The following is a 26,316-nucleotide window of genomic DNA, read 5'->3' on the forward strand; positions in this document are numbered from 1 at the left end:
CATCAGAGAAATCTGCTATTTTCTCCTCCTCAATTGTTCTTTCACTCTCAAAATTCTCAATTCATGGGTAAAATCTGTATTCATTTATTACATTACTGAGATAGGAGATGACAGTTACCACTGATATGTATGTATGTATATATATTATATATATATTGTATATATATGTAGGGTTAGGAGGAGTTAAAGGTTGAGAACCTCCCTCCTCCTCCTCTCGTCTACATAGAATCTCATCAGTACTAATAGCCATCTCCTATCTCAGAGAGCTCTGCCTCTAGCTTCTCCCTCCTCCATCTACATAGAATCTCATCAGTACTAATAGCCACCTCCTATCTCAGAGAGCTCTGCCACTAGCTCCTCCCTCCTCCATCTACATAGAATCTCATCAGTACTAATAGCCACCTCCTATCTCAGAGAGCTCTGCCACTAGCTCCTCCCTCCTCCATCTACATAGAATCTCATCAGTACTAATAGCCACCTCCTATCTCAGAGAGCTCTGCCTCTAGCTCCTCCCTCCTCCATCTACATAGAATCTCATCAGTACTAATAGCCATCTCCTATCTCAGAGAGCTCTGCCTCTAGCTCCTCCCTCCTCCATCTACATAGAATCTCATCAGTACTAATAGCCACCTCCTATCTCAGAGAGCTCTGCCTCTAGCTCCTCCATCTACATAGAATCTCATCAGTACTAATAGCCACCTCCTATCTCAGAGAGCTCTGCCACTAGCTCCTCCCTCCTCCATCTACATAGAATCTCATCAGTACTAATAGCCACCTCCTATCTCAGAGAGCTCTGCCTCTAGCTCCTCCCTCCTCCATCTACATAGAATCTCATCAGTACTAATAGCCACCTCCTATCTCAGAGAGCTCTGCCACTAGCTCCTCCCTCCTCTTTTCCTCCACAATCTACATAGAATCTCATCAGTACTAATAGCCATCTCCTATCTCAGAGAGCTCTGCCTCTAGCTCCTCCCTCCTCCATCTACATAGAATCTCATCAGTACTAATAGCCATCTCCTATCTCAGAGAGCTCTGCCTCTAGCTCCTCCCTCCTCTTTTCCTCCACAATCTACATAGAATCTCATCAGTACTAATAGCCACCTCCTATCTCAGAGAGCTCTGCCTCTAGCTCCTCCCTCCTCCATCTACATAGAATCTCATCAGTACTAATAGCCATCTCCTATCTCAGAGAGCTCTGCCTCTAGCTCCTCCCTCCTCCATCTACATAGAATCTCATCAGTACTAATAGCCACCTCCTATCTCAGAGAGCTCTGCCTCTAGCTCCTCCCTCCTCTTTCCCTCCTCCATCTACATAGAATCTCATCAGCACTAATAGCCATCTCCTATCTCAGTAATGTAATAATCTGTCTTCACTGAATACAGAATTTAACTGTGAACTGGAATTTTTTTTAATGAAAGTTCAGTCCTGGTGGAGAAAGCAGCAAATTTCTCTGATAAGGTCCATTACAAAGTTTCCTATTTTCATGTATACTATTCATTTATGAAATAAAGAGTAACTGACATTTTAATTTTTAAGTAAACTAAAATCTTCCCATAGAAGGAGCGTTTCTTGAAGAGGTTTCCATTTGAAAATGCATGGTTTTTGAACACCTAAAAAAACAAAAACAAAAAAAAACTGTGCACATAGCCTTAATGTCTCCTGCGGCATTTCAGGGTATTAACATATTTCAATTATGGTTAAAAAAAAAAACAATTTCATTTTTATTTGGCAGCTATTTTTTGCTCATTTGTCATCTGTTCGTTTGTAGACAGCAGCAATTACTAAAAATTCCCAAGACAAACTACAAGACCTCTAGTAAAAAAATCTATATATATCAGATGGTATACGGTGGCTCTATATGGAATCAGATTTTTTTTTGCACACACGAACTGCACTTAGACCGAAAATACGGTCGTATGAACTTAACCTAGAGGTGACATGTCAGATCGCTGGCCGCCCCACTGCTGACACCCACAATTAGTAGTAGCCAGTACTCAGGCTCCTATTACCCCATTCATCCTCACTGTGCTCGGGATTGAACAGCATGGCAAAGCTGCCTTAATCATGTTCTGCATGTGCATGGGAGTGACAGAGACATCCGAGTGCAGCCGTCATGTGGAACCATGCTGATCAGTTTAATTCTGGCTGCAATGAGGAGGAACTGGAGGGTCTCAACCCCTGGAACTTCCAGCAATTATAAAAATAACGAATAAATCTTTCATGGGAAAACCTTTTAAGAGTGTAGCAGTCACACACTGCAGGTAAATTGTGCTCAGAGTTAAAAAATGCAAAGTTTTGCAAATTCAAGACTTTTTTTTTTGCACCAAAGTAAAAACATGATTTAACCACGGTCTACATCCCATGAACGCATTCACACATAGCAGCTTTGTTGAGGTTTTGGAATAATTTCTACAGTGCAGCATGTGGCCTAAAGATGTTACATCTATGTGTCTCGCATTGGCAGAACGGTAAAAAATAACCTACTGTGACTCCGGGCAGATATCTGAACCACTGGACGTCAGCCCTCCACACGCAGCACGTGGGCGCCAGCCCTCCACACGCAGCACGTGGGCGTCAGCCCTCCACACGCAGCACGTGGGCGCCAGCCCTCCACACGCAGCACGTGGGCGCCAGCCCTCCACACGCAGCACGTGGGCGCCAGCCCTCCACACGCAGCACGTGGGCGCCAGCCCTCCACACGCAGCAGATAGGTGTGAACCCTCCATGCGCAGCAGATGGGTGTGATCTTACCATTGGCACCTATATTGCCCGACTATCCTAAACAAAGGGGCAGTCACTTGGCCGAGCACTCCTGTGTTCTCCATGAAAAAAACACTGCCAGACCTCTCTGGCGGCTACTTATCTCCTTGAGAATAAAGGGATCTGTAGTCAGCAATTGGACATGCCGGATCCTTCATTCCCAGACTATGAATTCTCGGGGCCCCCATACACATTAGATATTGGTGGGGTCAGATACTAGTCTAATGTGTATGGGGGTAACATGATAAATAAGACTGGCTCCTTCAAAATTCTTTGAAACAATTTTACAGGTCGAATGATCTTGTAAGCGATCAATAAACCTTGCTGATAATTCACATTCCACATTCTTGGCGCACAGGACCTCTGGCACATCTTCTACATGTGTCTAAATCCAGTGTTCGAGCAGTTTTTGTCATATATTGGTTCAGACAGGAGTCCCGTTGGCACGTGTATTGTTCTATAAGGCTTCCTCCGCTACACGCACCATGTTACCCCCAGCGTTATAACTCTGACCGAGAGCGCGTTATCCGAGGACCTTTCCTGATCTCCTTCCGTTTCTCTTCCTTACGTCTCCGCTTCTCTTCTTCTTTTAATGCTTTCTGAAAGGCATCTGTATTGGGTAAAAACTAAGAAAAATACATAAACTATTAAAGAACAATCACAACATTCTCCCTGGCAAAATTGATGAGACATTATATAACGGTATTAGATACTCTTCGGTATGGCACTATTCTTTAGACACAATTCGGCAGCTTCTGGTAGGCAAACATGTACAAGTACGACATGTGCTCACAGAATCAGTTCACAAGGCATTTGCAGTGCATGTCCGATGTATGCCACAAATATAGTGAACTGATTTGGCGTCTGAAATGGTTTTGGTATACCAGACAACCCTTTTAAGTAGTATTTCTATAGTCTGGGTTTGCGTTTGTTGTTGGCAGCTCCTTCAGTGCATTCTTGTACTTGGGTGTCCCTGCCCTATGTTTAGTGGATGGCGGGTGGTTTCTTGCTTTATGTATAGGCTTAAAGAGCATATTTTTAAGATTACTGTCCCACTGTGTTTTGCAGTATCTGTAACTGAGGCGTGAAAGTGCCAGGCCTATACATCCATAGGCATCCACTCACCTGATGATGGATAACAAGTCGTTGGGCTTCATACATGAATGAAGGCATTGTCATTTTTGCCAGCACCTAAAATGCTTTGATAGAGGACTGGAGCTCTCATAGTTTGTAAGGTTCAAGCTAGACTTAAGGGGTTATTCCCATCTCCAAGGTCCTATGCCAATATGTACTAGGTGTACTACTACTACTACTACTACTACTACTACTACTACTACTAATAATAATAATAATAATATTAGAAAATACCTCCAAGTAGAATTGTAGTATAGTTCTTCTGATTCGCTATGTTTCTTTCTCTATACAGAGCACTGCAGTAGCTTAGGTATCCATGGTTATGGCCACTAGTGTAGTAACAGTTAGTTAATTATTAGTGCTCGTAACCATGGATAAATAAGCTACTGCAATGCTCTGCACATGGGGTAAGTGGTATAGCTAATCAGAAAAACTATACTACATTTTTAATTGGAGGTATTTGTTACTATTACAATTACTACATATAGGGATAAAATCTTGGAGATGGGAATACACCTTTCAGTTCATCAAGTTCAACCTATAGCCTAACATGTTGATCCAGAAAGGCAAAAACTCCATGGGGCAGACACTAATAGCTCTATATTAGGGGAAAATTTACTCCCGGCTCAACGATCAGCCTAGTTCCCTGGATATACGCCAAATCATACAATCTAGTGCTCGTAACCTGTAACATTATATTTTTATAGAAAGGCATCCAGACACTCATTGGACTTTTGTAGGGAATCACCCATTACAACATCATGTGGTAGAGTGTTCCATAGTCTCACTGCTCTTACAGTAAAGAATCTGCGTCTATGATCGCCCCTAAGCCTTCGTTTTCCCAAACTAAACAACCACAAGCTTGAAACCCGTCTTTGTACGGCAGTTCCCCCATTCCCTTGGTCACTCTACTTTGTCCTTTTTATACACTGGAGCCCACAATTGTACACAGTATTTTCTCTGTCATGGTGAGGATTGTTTAGCTGTGTGTATGTAACGTTCACAAGGATAATCCACTGTCATTCAGTAATACTGTAGTGGAATAGAGAGGCAACCACAAAATTGTACATTTAGGTCCCCTAGTGTCCAGAGGGGGGATGCTCCCTCTTTAGAAACACTAATGAACTTATTGTAATTAGTTTTAATAACTGGATACCCATATACAATCCGCTGCACTGCTCCATAGAGAGAGGCTCCCTCAGTCACCCCAATGGCAGTAATCATGGTGTGTGTGTAACACTGACAGGTAGAATACACTGAAATACAGTAGTACTGCAGTGCATTGTAGAAGACACCACATAAAGCACACTCAGTGTCACCATCCCATACAGCAAAAAAAATATATATAAAAAAAGTGTGCCAACAGGTGAACACGGATCTGGCTTCCATCAGGTGACTAGTAGTCTATGGGCAAGTTAGTGCATGTGTCAGTACATGTCAAGATGCATGGAGCAAGCACCAGACACAATGTGGACATTTGCTTCTTTTGCCTGTAGATAAAGCAGGCAGGCCCCACTGAACACTGGTTGGGGACATCTAAGAGCAAGCATGTTGTTAATGGGCTGCCAACAACAGGAACACTTGGGGATGTCTAGTTAACAAAAACATTTTCAAACACAAAGTTAAAAATGGTTTTGTAGTTTTGGACAGCCTCTGTTCTCTGGCTGCAGTTTGTTTTAAAAAAAAAAAAAAAAGAGCAAAATCCACATGTGTCTTACTCACCATTCCCAGGTCCAGTGCTGAGTCTCTACTGATCACGGTGTCTGATATTGTCTGCAGCGTTAAAGTCACATCGTCAGTGCTGCAGCCAATCATTGAGCTCAGTGACTCAGTGTTATGTTCTGCTACCAGAGCTAAGGAAAGAGAGGAGATCTGTCCCTACGATAGAACTCAGCTTGATCCCTACGATGTAACAGGGAACCTGATCCTGCGATCAGACCTGCTAAAGTCCTAAGCTAGTCTGTACGGAGACCTATAGATGTGGGGAAGGAATCCCGACAAGTACTAGGGACTGGGAGCAAAATGGACACCTCCTAACAGAAATAGTAGCAGACAGACGAACAAACAAAATATATAGAACACAGAGGTCCGAAGACCAAGCAAACTAACAGAGTTAGATACAGAGCACAGGCTAGCTAAAGAGTAGTAATACAATGAAGTCCAGCAAAGCCAGAAGGGCGGAGCAGGACTAAATAGGCCAACAAGGTCATGTGACCAGCAATAGAAAAAAAACTAAGAGCAAGGTTCTAACAGTACCCCCCCTTCTAAGAGGATCCTCCGGATCCCCTAGGACCAGGCTTATCAGGAAATCTCCTGTGAAACGCTCTGATAAGTCTGGACGCGGAAACATCATCCGACCTCACCCATGAGTTATCCTCGGGTCCGAAACCTTTCCAGGCCACGAGATACTGCAAACTACCTCTATACCGTCTAGAATTAAGGATGCGAGAAATTTCATATTCCCCGTCCTCCACCACCGGAGGAACAGAGGCAGAGGCGTCACAATCCGACACAACAGCTTTTTTTAACAGAGAGACATGAAACACCGGATTAATTCTCCAGGAGGTAGGAACCTCCAACCTAACAGCAGATTGGTTGACAACCTGAAGCACCTTAAAGGGCCCTACAAACTTGGGACCCAATTTCTTAGAAGGAATCCTCAACCGCAGATTCCTAGAGGACAACCAAACCATGTCACCAACAGCGAACAAAACCTCCTGTCGTTTCCTATCAAAGTAGTCTTTAGATTTTCTGTTAGCCTCCTGAAGATTACCACGCACATCCGTCCAAACTCTCTCCAAATCGCCGGAAAAATTCTCCTCCTCAGGCACGGCAGATACCAACTTGGAGAACGACCCAAACGACGGATGTCTCCCAGAACAACAAAAAAAAGGCGAACAACCAGCAGAAGAAGATGTATGATTGTTCAGAGCAAATTCAGCAAGTGGCAGAAACTCAGACCACCCCTCTTGATTGTCTGCCACAAAACAACGCAAGAACTGCTCAACATCCTGGTTTTTCCTTTCTGTCTGGCCATTAGATTCAGGATGATATCCGGATGAGAACGACAAATGAACTCCCAACCTGTCACAAAAGGCGCGCCAAAAACGAGCCACGAACTGAGGTCCCCTATCAGAAGCAATGTCAGTAGGAACGCCATGAAGTCTGACAATTTCCTTGACAAAGGCCTTAGCGAGAGTCTTAGCGCAGGGCAGTTTGACGAAGGGAACCAAGTGACACATCTTGCTAAAACGGTCCACGACCACCCAGATGACAGTAAAACCCTCAGAGGGGGGAAGGTCAGTTATAAAGTCCATAGCCAAATGTGTCCAAGGAGCACTGGGAACCTCCAGAGGGCAAAGTAACCCCGCAGCAGGAGTATGTGAGGACTTAGATCTAGCACATATAGTACATTGACGCACCCACTTAATGACTTCCTTCTGCCATCCAGGCCACCAAAAACTGCGACCCACCAGTCTCTTGGTCTCAGAGATTCCGGGATGACCTGCCAACCGAGATTCGTGACACTCAACAAACAAATCTCTCCTAAAGGTCCCAGGCACAAACAACCTCCCATGGGGAGTGTTAGATGGGGCATTCTCCTGTGCTTTAAGAATCTCATCTTCCAAAATGGAGTCCAAAGCAGCTATCACAACACCTTCTTGTAAAATGTTCTCCTCTTTCCCAGCACCGACTATGGGAGAAAAACTGCGAGACAACGCATCCGCCTTAACATTCTTAGTACCTGGGATGTAAGTAACGGAAAAATTAAACCGCGAGAAAAACAGTGCCCACCTAGCCTGACGGGCATTCAGGCGCTTGGCAGCATCAAGATATATCAAATTTTTATGATCCGTAAAAACCTGAACGGGAAATTCAGCACCTTCCAAGAGGTGGCGCCAGTGTTCAAATGCGAGTTTAATAGCCAATAATTCCCGATTACCAATATCGTAATTCAGTTCAGTCTCCGAAAATTTTTTTGAAAAAAAGGCACAGGGATGTACTCCATCCCCGTTATCCTGAGACAATACTGCGCCAACCCCCACAGAGGAAGCATCAACCTCAACCAAAAACGGCTTAGTCACATCAGGCTGCATAAGGATGGGAGCAGAGGTGAACCTCTCCTTGAGATACACAAAAGCTTCAATGGCCTCAGCAGTCCACTGAACCGCATCAGCACCTTTCCTGGTGAGATCGGTCAGAGGTTTGACAATAATAGAAAAATTTTTAATGAATTTTCTATAATAATTGGCGAAACCCAAAAACCTCTGTATCGATTTCAAACCAATAGGCCTAGGCCATTCCTGCACAGCTTGAACTTTAACCGGGTCCATCTCAAAACCTTCGCTGGAGATAATGTAGCCCAAAAAACTAATTCTCTGTACAGTGAACTCACATTTCTCCAGCTTAGCAAAAAGCGAATTGTCAATTAATAACCGTAATACTTCACGTACGCTCCGCCAATGAGATTCCAGATCCGGCGAATAAATCAAAATGTCATCCAAATACACAACCACATTTTTGCCGATCAAAGGTCTAAGGATGTCATTAATAAGATTCTGAAAAAATGCAGGAGCATTGGTGAGACCAAAAGGCATAACCAAATTCTCAAAATGACCCACAGGAGTGTTAAAAGCAGTCTTCCATTCGTCACCCTCCTTCATGCGCAACAGATTGTATGCCCCCCGAAGGTCAATTTTAGAGAACCACTTGGCCCCCACTAACTGGTTAAACAGATCAGGAATCAATGGCAGTGGGTAAGGATTGCGTACAGTAATTTTGTTAATCTCACGAAAATCCAGACAAGGACGTAAACCGCCGTCCTTTTTTTTTACAAAAAAAAATCCAACCGCCACAGGAGACTTAGAGGGCCTAATGTGACCGGCGGCCAAACTTGTCTGTATGTATTCCTCCAAAGCCTTTCTCTCAGGAATAGTAAGATTAAATAAACGACTTTTAGGAAGAGTCGCTCCAGGGACAAATTCAATGGTACAATCATAGTCTCTATGGGGAGGCAAAACCTGTGATTCCTTCTCAGAAAAAACTCTCCAAAAATCCTGAATAGGAACAGGCAATTCCCCCCTATCCAAAGCTGCAATACGCCCGTTACAACACTTGTCATAACATTTATGGCTCCAGGATTTAATTTCATTGGTAGACCAATCCAGTACAGGATTGTGCAATTTTAACCAGGGCAATCCCAACACCACCGGAGAAGGCAAGTTATTCAAAACTACCAAATCCAATTTCTCATGGTGAACACCATTAATAGTGAGAGGAAATTCACAGACCTTGAGAGTAACATTCTTCAAAGGGGAGCCATCCACAGAAACCACAGCAATGGGGGATGACAAAGGTTCGGGTTTTAAATTGAGTTTTTCCAAGAATCCCCCATCAATTACATTCAGAGTAGACCCACAATCGACAAACACCCGAAATTCCATTAATTTTTCCTGAGCAATAGTGGAAGCAGCTAAAAATACACCCTTGGAATTTAAAAAGGCAATACGGGCATGATTGACCATTTTTTTTTCTTTCTTCATACGAAGCACACAGCTTTTAATGAAATGACCAGAATTTCCGCAATAGAAACACAAACCTTCAGAAAATCTGCGGTCCTTTTCTTGAGAGCGAGGTGCCATCGCTCCAATCTCCATCGGCTCGCCACTGTCAGTACACACATTCTCATGACCAGAAACTGACATAGCAGAGGATTTGCTCTCATTAACCCTTGAACACAGTCTCCTATCCACCCGTATAGCTAATTGCATAGCCTGTTGCAAATCTTCAGGTGTGGGATAAGCAATTAGCAGGTCTTTAACCCTTTCACTAAGCCCAGCAAGAAACAGACTCTTCAGAGCAGAATCGTTCCACCCTATTTGAGTAGACCACCGACGGAAATGAGTACAATATTTTTCCACATTACCTGATCCCTGTCTCAAACGTCTCAACTCAGTCTCAGCAGATGAGACACGGTCAGGATCATCATATCATAGCCCCAAAGCAGAAAAAAAACTATCCACTGATCTAAAGCATGTATCACTAGGTTGCAAAGAAAAGGCCCACTCCTGAGGCTCTTTGCGCAAAAGTGACATTATGAACCCTATGCGCTGGGATTCATCCCCAGAGGACCTGGGTCTCAAACGAAAATACAATAAGCAAGCATTTTTAAATGAAAAAAATTCTTGGTGTTCACCAAAATATAAATCAGGCAAACGTACCTTAGGCTCCAAGAAATGTGCTCCAGGACAGTTACTCACGTGCTGACGGAGCTCAGTCACCTCCAGAGAGAGTCCCTGCAGGCGATGAGCCAAATCCAGAACCGACACCATGATGGAACAAAAAAAATCTTTCCTTAGAGAATTTGCAGGCTGGACTTACTGTTATGTTCTGCTACCAGAGCTAAGGAAAGAGAGGAGATCTGTCCCTACGATAGAACTCAGCTTGATCCCTACGATGTAACAGGGAACCTGATCCTGCGATCAGACCTGCTAAAGTCCTCAGCTAGTCTGTACGGAGACCTATAGATGTGGGGAAGGAATCCCTACAAATACTAGGGACTGGGAGGAAAATGGACACCTCCTAATAGAAATAGTAGCAGACAGACGAACAAACAAAATATATAGAACACAGAGGTCCGAAGACCAAGCAAACTAACAGAGTTAGATACAGAGCACAGGCTAGCCAGAAAGTAGATATACAATGAAGTCCAGCAAAGCTAGAAGGGCGGAGCAGGACTAAATAGGCCAACAAGGTCATGTGACCAGCAAGGAAAAAACCTAAGAGCAAGGTTCTAACACTCAGCCTAAGAAGACAGCAGCTGCGCTCAATGATTGGCTGCAGACAAGAACAGACACTCGGACTCAGGGAGGGAGGGTAAAGCCAGTTTTTTTTTTTTTACCCTGCTGCCGGGCACAGGGGCTTTCTGAAACTGTAAAAGGAATTCAGCAGGCACAGAATGAGGAATGGCGATAAAGAGCGGGTCTGACTCTGAGGACCCCCTCATCCAAGCATAAAGCATACAGCCAACTCATTCAATAGGAACGTTATTCTGACTTTAAGCCCCTTATTGCTGAGCCCCCACAGTCTGTGATCCATCTATAGTGGGAGGGTACTGGAGCACAGACTGATTGCTTACTATGGCTTGTCCCATGCACTTAACAAAATCCACACTTTGTAAAAGGGAAAATACACTTACTTCTATATTTTCAGTTCTGAAGGGATTTCGATAATCCGGAGACTTTTCACTGATACCCAACTCCTGAGACATCTATAAGGTGAAGTGTAATGGCAAAGCTGTCAGATAAGCCACGTGCAGTCTACACCTATAGATACAGCAATGGGACCTGCCCTCAATGAGCTCTAATACAGGTCACACTGTAAGCTGGGAATATTACACAGGATGGAGACACAAGAACAACTTTAACTTGAATTCAGAGCTGAAATCACAGTGCAGAAGGGTCACGGCCTTGATTTGAGGTTTTGTAATGTCGACTTCACAGCTGGAAGCATGAGCAAACGGGAATCACAGATGGCTATGTCTGCAGGCACAAACACAGAGCAGCAGGTCATGATAGTAGGTGAGGACATACCAGGCCAAGAAGCTGCGAATGTGGACCGTCATCAAAGATACCACTCAGGTTACAAAAGCCGATACCCCACCGAATCAGGTTGTTCCAGTTGGAATTTCGATCAAAATAATGGTGAACGATCTTGGGAAAACGTAGTACGACATCACCAAAGAATGCAGAATTCTCCACAGTGTGTGAATAGGCTGCAACCATGTTACAGAAAGAAGGTGGAAAACAGAAGAGAATCATTAGATCCAAAACTTAAGAATTACTAAAGGGAGTGGATCAATTAACTAAAAAATATATATATATTTTATTGATTATTTTTTAATGTCGCTCTCTATATAACCTGACTTAGCATATCTTTCATTCTGGTAGCACACACAGACGGAAACTTGCTGTTTTGCACAGCTCCACTTTCCAGTTTGCCATGCAGGCTGGGGGAGGTTCAGCAGAGTCGCCTCAAGAGATCTGTCACTGGGACGTCTCTCTTCAGAGTCCCAATGAACTGTATACTGTACTGCTGAAGGCACAGGCTTTATTCATCTAGCGTTTTTTGGACCATACTGTGTATATTATGTGTATATATTATATGAATACAGTACAGACCAAAAGTTTGGACACACCTTCTCATTTAAAGATTTTTCTGTATTTTCATGACTTTGAAAATTGTACATTCACACTGAAGGCATCAAAACTATGAATTAACACATGTGGAATTATATACTTAACAAAAAAGTGTGAAACAACTGAAAATATGTCTTATATTCTAGGTTCTTGAAAGTAGCCACCTTTTGCTTTGATGACTGCTTTGCACACTCTTGGCATTCTCTTGATGAGCTTCAAGAGGTAGTCACCGGAAATGGTTTTCACTTCACAGGTGTGCCCTGTCAGGTTTAATAAGTGGGATTTCTTGCCTTATAAATGGGGCTGGGACCATCAGTTGTGTTGTGCAGAAGTCTGGTGGATACACAGCTGATAGTCCTACTGAATAGACTGTTAGAATTTGTATTATTGCAAGAAAAAAGCAGCTAAGTAAAGAAAAACGAGTGTCCGTCATTACTTTAAGAAATGAAGGTCAGTCAGTCCGAAAAATTGGAACTTTGAAAGTGTCCCCAAGTGCAGATGCAAAAACCATCAAGCGTTACAAAGAAACTGGCTCACAAGAGGACCGCCCCAGGAAAGGAAGACCAAGAGTCACCTCTGCTTCTGAGGATAAGTTTATCCGAGTCACCAGCCTCAGAAATCATAAGTTAACAGCAGCTCAGATTAGAGACCAGGTCAATGCCACACAGAGTTCTAGCAGCAGACATCTCTTCAACAACTGTTAAGAGGAGACTTTGTGCAGCAGGCCTTCATGGTAAAATAGCTGCTAGGAAACCACTGCTAAGGACAGGCAACAAGCAGAAGAGACTTGTTTGGGCTAAAGAACACAAGGAATGGACATTAGACCAGTGGAAATCTGTGCTTTGGTCTGAGGAGTCCAAATTTGAGATCTTTGGTTCCAACCACCGTGTCTTTGTGCGACGCAGAAAAAGTGAACGGATGGACTCTACATGCCTGGTTCCCACCGTGAAGCATGGAGGAGGAGGTGTGATGGTGCTTTGCTGGTGACACTGTTGGGGATTTATTCAAAATTGAAGGCATACTGAACCAGCATGGCTACCACAGCATCTAGCAGCGGCATGCTATTCCGTCCTGTTTGCGTTTAGTTGGACCATCATTTATTTTTCAACAGAACAATGACACCAAACACACCTCCAGGCTGTGTAAGGGCTATTTGACCAAGAAGGAGAGTGATGGGGTGCTACGCCAGATGACCTGGCCTCCAGAGTCACCAGACCTGAACCCAATAGAGATGGTTTGGGGTGAGCTGGACCGCAGAGTGAAGGCAAAAGGGCCAACAAGTGCTAAGCATCTCTGGGAACTCCTTCAAGATTGTTGGAAGACCATTTCCGGTGACTACCTCTTGAAGCTCATCAAGAGAATGCCAAGAGTGTGCAAAGCAGTCATCAAAGCAAAAGGTGGCTACTTTGAAGAACCTAGAATATAAGACATATTTTCAGTTGTTTCACACTTTTTTGTTAAGTATATAATTCCACATGTGTTAATTCATAGTTTTGATGCCTTCAGTGTGAATGTACATTTTTCATAGTCCTGAAAATACAGAAAAATCTTTAAATCAGAAGGTGTGTCCAAACTTTTGGTCTGTACTGTACATTTGTACTTTATACTTTATTTTTTCCCCCCATTTTTACTTTAGAGAAATGGATTTTTTTTTCAGCCAAATTCCAAACCCAGATTGGTATTCTGTCCTGTGGATGTTGGGTTCTCTCTACTCTATGTGCTCCCACAATACTGGTTGGGAGGAGTAGACAGGTAGACGCAGCAGAGGAGTCGGATTGTCTCCTATCCCTAAGACATTGTACTCTGTGTCTTCTGCAGACAATCTATAGAGTTGTCAAGTACGGCTGTGAACATTTGATTTTATAAAAGATAGCGGACACCATTACTAAAAAGAAGAAAGAAATCCGTTTTTAAGATTCAGTTACTTATCATTCAATAAAAACATTAAGAGTAGAAAATGACACAAAATAGTGATATACTCTGTGACCTTTATTTATACAGTTATGTTATATCTGTTGCTAACAGAGTGCCAACATATTGCACAGCGCTTTAGGGGAACTTGTCCCCCGACTCCTGCTTCCAAGTCCGCGGGCAGCAGGTACCCCAGCGCCTGACTGAACAATTACTGCCAGGTATATTATTCTGACACTCTGTCCCAGCACCGCTCTAGGTGATTGACAGGTCCTTGCTAAAGGGGAGAGCCGTCAATCACCTCTAGCAGTGCTGGGAGAAGCTGGATAGGGGCAGTGCTGGACTAGGCGGGTCTCAGACTATGGTCCCCAGCTGGAACTTTAACCTATAGGTTATACCGGTATACCAGCTGGCAGTCATTGCCAACACTCACAATCTAGACTCTCCATCAATATGTCTTCTGCGAGGAAACTGGAGTAAACAGACACAGAGAGAACATAAGAACTAATGGCAGATGTTGTCCTTGTTGGGATTTGAACACAGGACCACGATGCTGCAAGACCGTGCTACCCACCGAGCCACCGTGCTGTACAACAATGTTTAGGCTAAATTCTCACAATGAGTATTTGATGCATTTATGAGGCTGTGTAAAATATACAACATCTTACCTCTCCAGCAAAGCGAGTGGGATTTATGGAAATCTCAGTCCCACATTTTTTAAAGCCTCGTAAACTGACCATTCATGAGATTCGTGACATGTCCAATCATCTTGTAGTAAATATGAGTTTCATTTAGTTTTTTTTATTCCACACAGAATTGAATGAATGATATGAGAAAAATCTGCAGGTAAAAACCTCGTTTGCGGTTTTAGTGCATTTCTACAGCGGAAATGCACAAAAAAATAAAGTTTTATCAAAGCTAATTAACGAGCAGCATCCAAAACAAAGCAGCTTTATTTATAACAGGACACACCAAAAGGAGACATAACCACAGCAGAAAAAAAGAGGTGATAAAAAATACATAACCTAAGTGGTGAGGAAATACTACAGAAGATCTGCAACATCAACAGCTCAACAAATACTCATGGTGGGAATGTAGCCGTGAGGTTGGAAATGCACAAGAGTAAGAAAAAAAAAAGTTCTCAACTTCATGTAATGTATGGCTTCTAATTTACAGATGAGCCACGTGCGGCCATCTCTCACCATCTTTAATCTTCTCATCCGCAGGGAACGGGCCGTCAGGCTGGACTCCTGCAGCGATCAGAACAGCGCGAGAGTCCTCCAGCACCTGGCACAGGAAATCAGACAATTGTGGAGCTTCCATTAGTCAACACAGCGCAGATATAGTTACATTACAACTGGGATATGGTCAGTAAATCCATCATGAGTTAGGACACTGATATCGAGCCCGGCCTCTACCATTCTCCCAGGATGATTAATAATGGATGCACAAATAAATGTAACTAAGCTCGATAAAGAGACCATTGTTTGGGATGTTTTATTATCGGAATTGACTGCAGCCAATTGGCCATAATGAAATGTTACAAATAACAAGCAGCTGCCACTAGAGGGAGACATAAATGCACACACAGATCTCTACAAAAAGACACTATGCAATCAGCGCCCTCTAGTGGTGGTTGCTGGAAACCTCACAGTTCAGTAGTGAACTGCACAGCAGGCTGTCAATCAATGTTACATCCGCGCTCACTGTATAGACAGGGGTGAGTGTAACCGCTCCTATCACTGGACAGGAGCAGATGCAGGGAGGATATAACTTCATTTTCTTCCTGCAGCTGCTGCTCCAATAAGGCAGACAAGAAAGATGCTAACGCTTTACTGTAGATTAACCTATTACGTGCAGGTAAATCGCATTTCTGAACATGACAGATTCCCTTTAAATAGTCACCCTTAGGACAATTTCACAAATTCTTATATCCCAATCTGAGTACAGGACCAGTCAAGGGTCCTCTGACTTTAGGTCTCCTGACCTGAATTTACTTGCATCACAGACATATGAGGCTGTGGAGTTTGGATCAGGAGACCCGGGGCCAGTCCATGCATCAGGTCTGTGGTACACAGATGTGTGAAACCAGCCTTAGTAGTCAAACAGCATGAGCCATTGAGCTCAGTGATTGGCTGCAGTGTTGTCAATGCAGTATCACTGCTGCTGCCATTCAACAAAGACACAAGTACAAGTGCAGCCTGGGCTTCCATAACACCTCAGCAGTGCCACAGGCTGATCGCCTCCATGCCACGCCACATTGATGCAGTAATTGATGCAAAAGGAGCCACGACCAAGTATTGAGTGCATTTACTGAACAATGACTTTTGTAAAACAAAACAAAAAGCTTTTTTTGCCATGATTGCAGAAATAAAATGATGTGGCCGCAACATGTGAACACAGCCTGAAGGGTCCTCTTTATTGCTTACTGAGGCATTGCAGCTCGTGCCCAGAATTGGCTGCATCTGTTACTACAGCAAATCCTATTCATGTGAATGCAATGGCAGCAGGTCAGATCCCAACCATGGAGTCGCAGAGAACTCCCTTCAGTAAATAGGGATTTTATTCAGTGTTTTATACATTTAGTCTATTTGTCTATTTATTTAACTCTGTGACTGCAAGGATATATTCACACCACCCGATTTGCATCGTTAAAAGAGCAACAATGAGTAAATACACTGCTCAAAACAATAAAGGGAGCACTCAAACAACACATCCTAGATCTGAATGAATGAAATCTTCTCATTGAATACTTTGTTCTGTACAAAGTTGAATGTGCTGACAACAAAATCACACAAAAATCATTAATGGAAATCAAATGTATTAACCAATGGAGGCCTGGATTTGGAGTCACCCCCCAAAATTAAAGTGGAAAAACACACTACAGGCTGATCAAACTTTGATGTAATGTCCTTAAAACAAGTCAAAATGAGGCTCAGTATTGTGTGTGGCCTCCACGTTCCTGTATGACCTCCCTACAACGCCTGGGCATGCTACTGATGAGGTTGCGGATGGTCTCCTGTGGGATCTCCTCCCAGACCTGGACTAAAGCATCCGCCAACTCCTGGACAGTCTGTGGTGCAACGTGACGTTGGTGGATGGAGCGAGACATGATGTCCCAGATGTGCTCAATCGGATTCAGGTCTGGGGAACGGGCTGGCCAGTCCATAGCTTCAATGCCTTCATCTTGCAGGAACTGCTGACACACTCCAGCCACATGAGGTCTGGCATTGTCCTGCATTAGGAGGAACCCAGGGCCAACTGCACCAGCATATGGTCTCACAAGGGGTCTGAGGATCTCATCTCGGTACCTAATGGCAGTCAGGCTAACTCTGGCGAGCACATGGAGGGCTGTGCGGCCCTCCAAAGAAATGCCACACCACACCATTACTGACCCACTGCCAAACCGGTCATGCTGAAGGATGTTGCAGGCAGCAGATCGCTCTCCACACTCTGTCATGTCTGTCACATGTGCTCAGTGTGAACCTGCTTTCATCTGTGAAGAGCACAGGGCGCCAGTGGCGACTTTGCCAATCCTGGTGTTCTGTGGCAAATGCCAAGTGTCCTGCACGGTGTTGGGCTGTGAGCACAACCCCCATCTGTGGACTTTGGGCCCTCATACCACCCTCATGGAGTCGGTTTCTAGCCGTTTGTGCAGACACATGCACATTTGTGGCCTGCTGGAGATCATTTTGCAGGGCTCTGGCAGTGCTCATCCTGTTCCTCCTTGCACAAAGGCGGAAGTAGCGGTCCTGCTGCTGGGTTGTTGCCCTCCTATGGCCCCCTCCACGTCTCCTGGTAGCGCCTCTGGACACTATGCTGACAGACACATCAAACCTTCTTGCCACAGCTCGCATTGATGTGCCATCCTGGATGAGCTGCACTACCTGAGCAACTTCTGTGGGTTGTAGAGTCCGTCTCATGCTATCACGAGTGTGAAAGCACAACCAACATTCAAAAGTGACCAAAACATCAGCCAGAAAGCATTGGTACTGAGATGTGGTCTGTGGTCCTCACCTGCACAAACACTCCTTTATTGAGTGGGTCTTGACAATTGCCAATAATTTCCATCTATTGTCTATTCCATTTGCACAACAGCATGTGAAATTGATTGTCAATCAGTTTTGCTTCCTAAGTGGACAGTTTGATTTCACAGACATTTGATTTACTTGGAGTTTTATTCTGTTGTTTAAGTGTTCCCTTTATTTTTTTGAGCAGTGTATCTACCAATCAGCGGAGGTTTGATAGCCTGTTTACATCTCAGATACACACTGAACAATCTGTAATAAGTTGTGCAGTGTGAATATGCTGCCACGGTTCTCGGCAGCACAGCAGGTCCTGTCGATGTTCTGCTGAGAACAATGATCTCGTCTGCAACACAAAAGATTATTTCACCAAATTAGAGTTTTCCTTGTTCATCAGTCGATTGGCAGCCTGTTTACAGTGCACCATTACCATGAAAAGAGCGTTGTAAGGTGGCTGGTGCACAATACTCTTGTAGTGTAAATGCTCTAGTCAGTCAGGGTGCCCACACAATCGGCGGTAGCATGGCACATGCATTACAAGGCGTGGGAAGAATCTCACCTTGAAAAGACCCTTCAGCATTATGTCAATAATCTTGTACTGCTGGTTGACATCATTTAGTTCAATTAGATTATTGAGGGCATTGATCTGATCCTTCCTCTTCACCTCAAAAAGCTTCTTATCTGCAATCTGTCAAGGCCTAAAAAGCAGGAATAAATCTTTCCAGAAAACAGTCATAACGTACAGTACAGTCTGTAAAAATAAACCTTCATATATTTCTAATTATCTGTTAGAGACGTGATTCATGCTACCGAAACCTCAAACAGCATGACCCAGACTCTGGCTGCAGGACTGGAGCCAGGTATATTATTCTGTATTTACAAGATATGGATATATTCTCCCAGTGCTGCTGCAGGTGATTGACAGGACTCTCCTATAGCGAGAGACCTGTCAATCATCTAGATAGATGCAGGGAGAATATGGCCGACTAGTCTAATCACAGGCCAGATTTTCCAACTATATTCTCACTGAAACACCAGAGCGTTTCAGAGAATAATACACCTGGCTGCGATCCTGCAGTCAGAGTCAGGTTCATGCTGTCTGCGGTTTAGGTAGCATGAAGCACATGACAGGTTCCCTTTAAGCCCTTGTTCAGATCACATTTTTTTGTGTTTGTTTAATGTATCTGACAGGAAGAGCTCCTTATATATATTCCTTAAAGGCGTTGTCCAGCCTTGGGCTACAAGTTTGCAGTCCCTCTATGTGACTGCAGACTTGTGAATCCTCACATTGGTTAGGACCGCCCCGATTGGGTACACCTTGACTTTGGTGGTACCTATGTGATTTATATGCACTATTGCTTTTTACTTATTTACAGCAGGGTATACGTTCATTTTGTTTCTATATTAGGTTTTGATGAATCAACAGTCATCTTCACTGTTCCAAATTGTCTTTTTTGCATGAAGGGTTTCATTCAGAAGTAAATATTTTTTAAGTATACAAAAAATGGTACTGGTGTCAGTGTTTTTCCACATATGGCTAAATAAATTACAAAACTTCTCCTATCATTAGCAATGTTAAAGAGATGGTCCATTACATTGTATAATGCCCCCATCAATTTACACCTTTTAAATACAGTTGAAACCAGAAGTTTACATACACTATATAAAAGATACATAAGCATGTGTTTCTCAATATCTGACAGGAAATCAGAATAAGCCTTTCCTGTTTTAGGTGAATTAAGATTACCATCATTTTTAATATTTGCCAAATGCCAGAATAATGAGAGAGAGAATGTTTTAAGGCATTTTTATTACTTACTGCAAAGTCAAAAGTTTACACACACCAATATTACAATGCCTTTAAACAATTCTGGCCTGCCCATATGATGATGTCATGTGTTTGGAAGCTTCCGATAGGTTTCTTGGCAACATCTGAGTTAATTAGAGACACACCTGTGGATGTATTTTAATGCACACCTGAAACACACTGCTTCTTTGTGTAGCATCATGGGAAAGTCTAAAGAAATCAGACAAGATATCAGTAATCTTAGTGTATGTAAACTTTTCACTTTGCAGTAAGTAATAAAAATGCCTTAAAACATTCTCTCTCTCTCTCATTATTCTGGCATTTGGCAAATATTAAAAATTATGGTAATCTTAATTGACCTAAAACGGGAAAGGTTTATTCTGATTTCATGTCAGATATTGAGAAAAACATGCATATGTGTCTTTTTATATAGTGTATGTAAACTTCTGGTTTCAGCGTAAGCATTTTTTGTAAATTCCTTCTGCTTCCATATATGCCTGTGAGAGGCGCTATCGCTGCTCCCTCAGTCCGCATCACATGACCCCGGCTGCAGCCGCCGCTCACATCCGCTGATGTCGTGTCAACTTCCCGGTTTCTTGGATTCCCCCAGGAGTTTCACCGCACGTTACAGCCCAGTATCCAGCGCGCGCTTGCGGCCAATGAATGGAGAGAAGGGAAAGTGCGGGCTGGATACTGGGCTGTGATGTGCGGTGAAATGCTGCTGGGGTCACGTGATGTGGACTGAGCGAGCGGATATAGCGCCTCTCACAGGTAAATATGGCAAAATAAGGTATTTACAAAAATACTTATTTAAAAGGTGTAAATCGATGGGCGCATTATCCTATGTAGTGGACCACCTCTTTAAAATCAGACAACAAATAGATTACACACTGAGAACATCCATGTGCTGGACATGGTTTTCACGGACGCATACACTTGTATTGGCCCTTTTCATCTGTGCTGTTTGAAAAAAAAAAAAAAAACAGACGTCTCTGTGTTTTGCACGGACACACAGTCCACCAAAAAAAAGGAATAAACCACGGACATTTGAACAGCCCCACAGAATAAAAGGGGTATGTGTTGTATCCGAGAAAGAGATGGATAAAATACGTATGTGCAACACGGATGTCAGGATGAGGCCTAATGATGTATACCAGCCAGGCGGAGGCTATATGGACATGCTTTTGGCCTTTGACTAAAGGTTGGGGCTACACGGCGATCTTAGCCACAACATGATGCATGACCAAAGATTACTATATATCGCTGGTGCAATACAAGTGAATGCGGTCTCATTGTAACCCCTAAAGTACCACAAGAACCAAAATCAAGTCGCAAAAATTTTTTTATATCAGATACAAGTTGCATTTTTTGCGACTTGAAATACAGCACAGGAGACTGATTTGAATCAGACACAATGGATATCCAGTCAAAAAGGATCCATTAAAGCAATTAATACTTAACCTTTAATAGATTTAGTTAAAATAATTATTAATAAAAAAGAGAAGATGACCACGGTATAGACCCAAACAGAAAAAAACCATGTCAGGTCAGGGACCTAGATCTCCTACGACACGCCGTGGTCGGTCAGGGATGATCTATCCCGACCAGATCAATGCCTGTTACAGAGTCCAGCCAAAATTTGATGGACAAGAGGAAATAGCAATCAAGAGGAGTAAACCGGTATCAAATATAGACTCTCACTCTCAATGTTGTCCGTGGACACACAAAAAGCCAGAATACTCACAGATTTATACAAATATAGGCAGTGCTAGATAACTAATAATTAAGGAACGTCCTCACCCATGAGTTGCAGAACATCTATGGTACCGGGAGGAGTTCTCCAAGGAGGGGAGGCAGGTCCGCTTCCAGGGGTGAGGTGTATAAAACTGCCCCTGTTATTTCCCTAAGAGATCTGTGCTACCCCTAATACCCCTGCTGAAATTTTGCATAATAATCTGCTGAAATATACACGGCAAAACACAACGTGTGTGAACATAGCCTTACTTGTCGTGGTTGCAGAACTGTAGGGGTCGCATTGCTGCCTCATTCACTTGCATATAAAAACAAAGTAGCACACTGCAATTCATGTGTACCTGGTAGCGTTTCTCAAAATACCAGGAACTTGCCTGTCTGAACTCCTCTCTAAGAGACAGAAGTCTGCTTGGCCAATTTATGCACTAAGATTTCTCATTTATTTCTATTTTCTAGAGCTGTAATGCTATTCAAATTTCATATGATTCATGTTTGCATACTTAGCATTACAAAGTGCTACTTTGTGCATCTGTGGACAGGTGATGGTTAAAAAAGAAAAGTAACAAATTCTTCATAGCATTTACCATATGGTGCAATAGCAGTTCCCATACTAGCGAATTAATAACATGTTGTATCTGCCTCCCACTGCCCTCCCCTCAAGCTCAAGGAAAAAATGAAAAATGTACTCCATGTATGCCTTCTAGAAGCCGAATACACTTTGTGACAGTCTTTTGGTTATTAGATCTCAGATTGGTGCCATCTAATTATCCGGTTCTGCAATGCTGTCTCTTAATTGCTAATAATTTTAGTACCAAGAAGATATTTAAGAAGTTGACTGCCAAGAACACAACATTGCCAATAAGATGTTATTCTTCTCATGTAATGTGTGAATCCCTAATATATACAGGGAGTCTTATTACTGTGATATTGTGTCATATCTAAGAATTAACATATGTATCAACATATTAGGGATCATGAAACAGAATGTTCTTGTGTTAGGAAGACGACATACTGATCTTACACCCTAGGGGTAAAAGAGATTAATGTAAAGAGTAAAAGGATACAGATTTCAAACGCAGTGTCTTTCTTCTGTTTGTTTGTCTCTGAGCAATTCCCCAAGGACAGCAGAGCCAGCAGCAGAAAACTCAATACTTGGCCCAGATCCATCATGGGCCCTGCAAGACAGAGGAAAACACAGACTGAGTGATCAGACAAAAGGATGACAAGCAAGCAATGTACTCACATCATTCCTGTCATTTCAGAGGTCATTTGTGTGTACAAGAGGAATGACAACATCTGGCAAATACATGAATTGTATTCTGTATTTTTTCCCTTTGCAGACTCATTCTCTGATTTTCAGTTGTCTCTGAGCTGCTGGGTGGAGACTATCTTCTATGGTGTCTGTCCTACACAGCACACACAGACAAGAGTGACTCGAAAGTCACTAGAAAGAAGCAATATTATGGGCCCAATTCATCAAAGCTTATGCGCCAATATTTTGGCATTGAAAGGTTTGAAAAGTTGCAAAATTTGGTGCAACATAAGGCAGCGCTAAAATGTTGCAACTTTTGGCATTCTCCGTTCAGTTCTGGCAAAGTGGGAGATGCAGGGGCGTGGCGATGAGCGGCGGCGGCGTCTGCTGCACCACAAATCTTACTCCAGTAGGGATTGGAGTAGCATTTGTGGCAAAACACACACAGATATGTACGCCACTCGTCCGGTTCTCCCTATTCATGAAGAAGCGTACGCCTGACTCCAGCACACCTCCTCATCAAAACCGGCGTTGGAAAAAATAAATAAATAAATCGGTGCCTCAGTGCGCCTCACTATTAAGCTTATACCAGTCAGGTACTGAAGTAAGATTTCTGGTGTAGTGAACACCACAGCTCGTCATGAATTAGACAAGCTGTGGCATCCTGCCCCCTCCCCCCCCCCCCGTGCCCTCGTCCCTCTCCAACGTCAACAATTTTGGTGAAGCTGGGAGAAACAGTCATGAAAACGCCAAAAGTCGCAAAACTTAGTTGCAACTCCAAGTTGAATTTTCAAAGTGGCGTGAAAGCTTTGATGAATTGGGCCTTATCTGTCTCAGACGACTAGTCCAAGGCCGATCCCCAGCTGCTTCTCCGCGCCCCATTTCCTTTGACTGACAGGACTCTCTCTTTGTTAAACTGGTGATGGAAGAAGCCACCGGGGAACTTCTTTGGACTAGTCAGCCAAGAAACACAGTCCCCGCTTGGATTTTCAAATTGTGCGTACTCTGAAACACTGGAGCAGCGTAAAACATACCTGGCTGCAATTGTGCAGCTTGGTTCTCATTCATGCTGCCCATGGTCGAGCAGCATGAATGTGACAATAGGGCAAAAATGGTGACTTTGGCGTAACACCTGCAAGCAGCCATAGTTTGCTAGGTGTCGCTCCTAAATTGCAGCGCAATATAAGTGAATAGGGGTCGCATTGCAACTCCAAGGGTACTGCAACAAGCAAGTCACAAAAGTCTCCCTGCTTTGGATTTCTTGTGACTTGCTTGTTGCAGTAGCCTCATGATCACAATGTGATCTCATTCATTTGTATTGTGTCATGATGTAATGGCGACACCTAGCAAACTATGGCTGTGTGGCAGGTGTCATGGCCAAAGTTTAGCCTAAAGGTTACAACCCACAGGTCAACTAAGGAGATGTGCACTGTGTTTTATCCAGAAGGTGTAATCCTTTTCTCTAAAATAGTTAGAAAAACATTACTAGTATGTAAATGACCTAAGAAACTGCATCCCTAGAACTGAAATAACCATGAAAATAATAAACGGTATCAAAATGATGGAGAAATAAAGCTGTGAAACAATGTGAAGAGGAGGCAATCATATGTGATCGTTTCACTTTTTTTACAATATATTTTTATACACTGATAGTTTTGAAAAAGAAAAATTTGCACCAAACAAAAGAAAAAAGAATGGTACTTGTGACTGCACCCTAAAGCCTCTCCCGACCCGAGCTCAACACCCTCCTCATATGTGTATGAGGCTATCAAGTTTGGGCCAGGAGACTTGTGGTCAGTCCTTGCATTGTGGTCTGTACTAAGAAGGAACACCTAGCACCAGTGATGGAAGCAAACACCAATGCTGTTCATCTGCAAAACACAAATATTATTCCCTTACCACTCAACTACGCCGTTAATCATAATAATGGTGCCAACAAATTCTGCAGCGCTTTACAATTCAGACAATTTACAGACATTATCGGCACTGTCCCCATTGGGGCTCACAATCTAAATTCCCTATCAGTATGTCTTTGGAGTGTGGGAGGAAACCAGAGAACCCGGAGGAAACCCACACAAACACGGGGAGAACATACAAACTCCTTGCAGATGTTGTCCTTGGAGGGATTTGAAGGCAAGACTCCAGCGCTGCAAAGCTACAGTGCTAACCACTGAGCCACCATGCTGCCCATAAGTTCTTGTGAATCAATGTACTCTTACGTCATGAAGATGGCACGGACACATAAACCGTGTCTGCACCATCAACAGTGGATGTTGGCTTGAAATAGTGTAATTCTAGATAAATTTTCTAATGCAAAGGCTTACAGAGGTTAAAAATATCAATACTGTTGTTCTACCACAGGCTCTCCTAGACTACCCCCCATTCTTTACTGACAGGGTGCTGTGGTGGCATGACTACAACACAAGTAACCGATGTGGTCAATCTCAGCAGTGATGCCAAGGTGGTTGGTACAGGACTGCTGAGCCTAGTGATTGGCTTGAGCAGTCACTAATACTGCAATTGTGACATCCCCGCTGCAGGCTGTCAGAGGCCGTTGCAGTGATGGAGAGCCAGCGCTGTATATTAGAGTAGTTAGTTTTAACCAGTGTAAGCCTCTGCAGTAAAACATGTAGCTCTTGGAAAACCCTGTGACCCAACTGCTGACCGCTTGCTGTAAAGGATGGGAACGGAAATAATTTTGGATGTTTAGATCCTTAGGTGCCACAGTATCTAAGAAGTTTAAAGGGGTGCGCACCTGAACATTCATTTTGAGACAATACTTTTAACAGAGGGATGGAGCTCTCTACGTCATTCCATCTATACAATCGCAATGGGACCAGTGAGTAGCGATGGCCTGTAGTGGCATCTGGGGGCAAACAAAGGCCCTCTGTCTGCCATGTGCATTTTCCAGTACACTACAAGAAGTTTTCAGTATATGATCAAAGGAATCACAAGCTGCTGATGGACAACTTTCTTCCAGGGAGAAAGCTGCCAATCGGCAGCAGGAGCACTAGTGCAGCAATGTCAAAAGATGTCTCTCCCAACTACGGACGCACACAGATCCATGTGGAGAGATCAAAATTTCCCAACAGCACACTAGCAATCCACAGACTGTCAGGTGAGCTCCCTCAGCTTGTCATGGCATTTTATAAGTAGGGTTGACCACTCCACTGTGCCTGACTTTATTTCTTTATTTTCCCTGTAATTTTCCACTAATTCTTATACTTTCTTATCCCCTTTTCTCTGTACCTACATAACTTGTAGGGATGGACTCCTGTTCTGCCCATTAGGACAAAAGACGAGGTCAAAATTACTGTTGTCACTTTAATAAACTGTAATACTCTGTTAGTGACGTCTAATGTGGTAATTGCACAATCTGGTGACGTCTAATTGTATTACATGTTTTTCTGTAAAGCTGTCAATTGCATTGTGGGAGAAACCAATGCATATTGGGCAAGAAGGTCCTGGTGAACAGG

General features: G+C 43.3%; 1 protein-coding gene across 4 annotated transcripts in view; it reads right to left on the bottom strand.

The window, feature by feature from the left end:
- Positions 1 to 360: 360 nt before the first annotated feature.
- CCDC134 (coiled-coil domain containing 134) overlaps positions 361 to 26,316 on the bottom strand; it is a 286,310-nt gene continuing 260,354 nt past the window's right edge. For 2 of the 4 annotated variants that reach the window (XM_073644213.1, XM_073644211.1), the window contains exons 2-8: positions 22,653 to 22,763; positions 18,589 to 18,710; positions 15,207 to 15,291; positions 11,488 to 11,669; positions 11,094 to 11,165; positions 5,618 to 5,668; positions 361 to 3,387 (exon numbers count right to left, since the gene is read on the bottom strand). In XM_073644213.1, the coding sequence (XP_073500314.1) occupies positions 3,262 to 3,387; positions 5,618 to 5,668; positions 11,094 to 11,165; positions 11,488 to 11,669; positions 15,207 to 15,291; positions 18,589 to 18,710; positions 22,653 to 22,758 (744 nt within the window). In that variant the 5' untranslated portion in view covers positions 22,759 to 22,763 and the 3' untranslated portion in view covers positions 361 to 3,261. The remainder of the gene's footprint in view (positions 3,388 to 5,617; positions 5,669 to 11,093; positions 11,166 to 11,487; positions 11,670 to 15,206; positions 15,292 to 18,588; positions 18,711 to 22,652; positions 22,764 to 26,316) is intronic. The other 2 variants (XR_012247767.1, XM_073644214.1) reach the window with 2 other exon arrangements.

This window comes from Phyllobates terribilis, unplaced genomic scaffold, assembly GCF_046119375.1.
Source record: "Phyllobates terribilis strain yellow unplaced genomic scaffold, ASM4611937v1 Scaffold_8__6_contigs__length_399053987, whole genome shotgun sequence".
Taxonomy (NCBI): Eukaryota; Metazoa; Chordata; class Amphibia; order Anura; family Dendrobatidae; genus Phyllobates; species Phyllobates terribilis.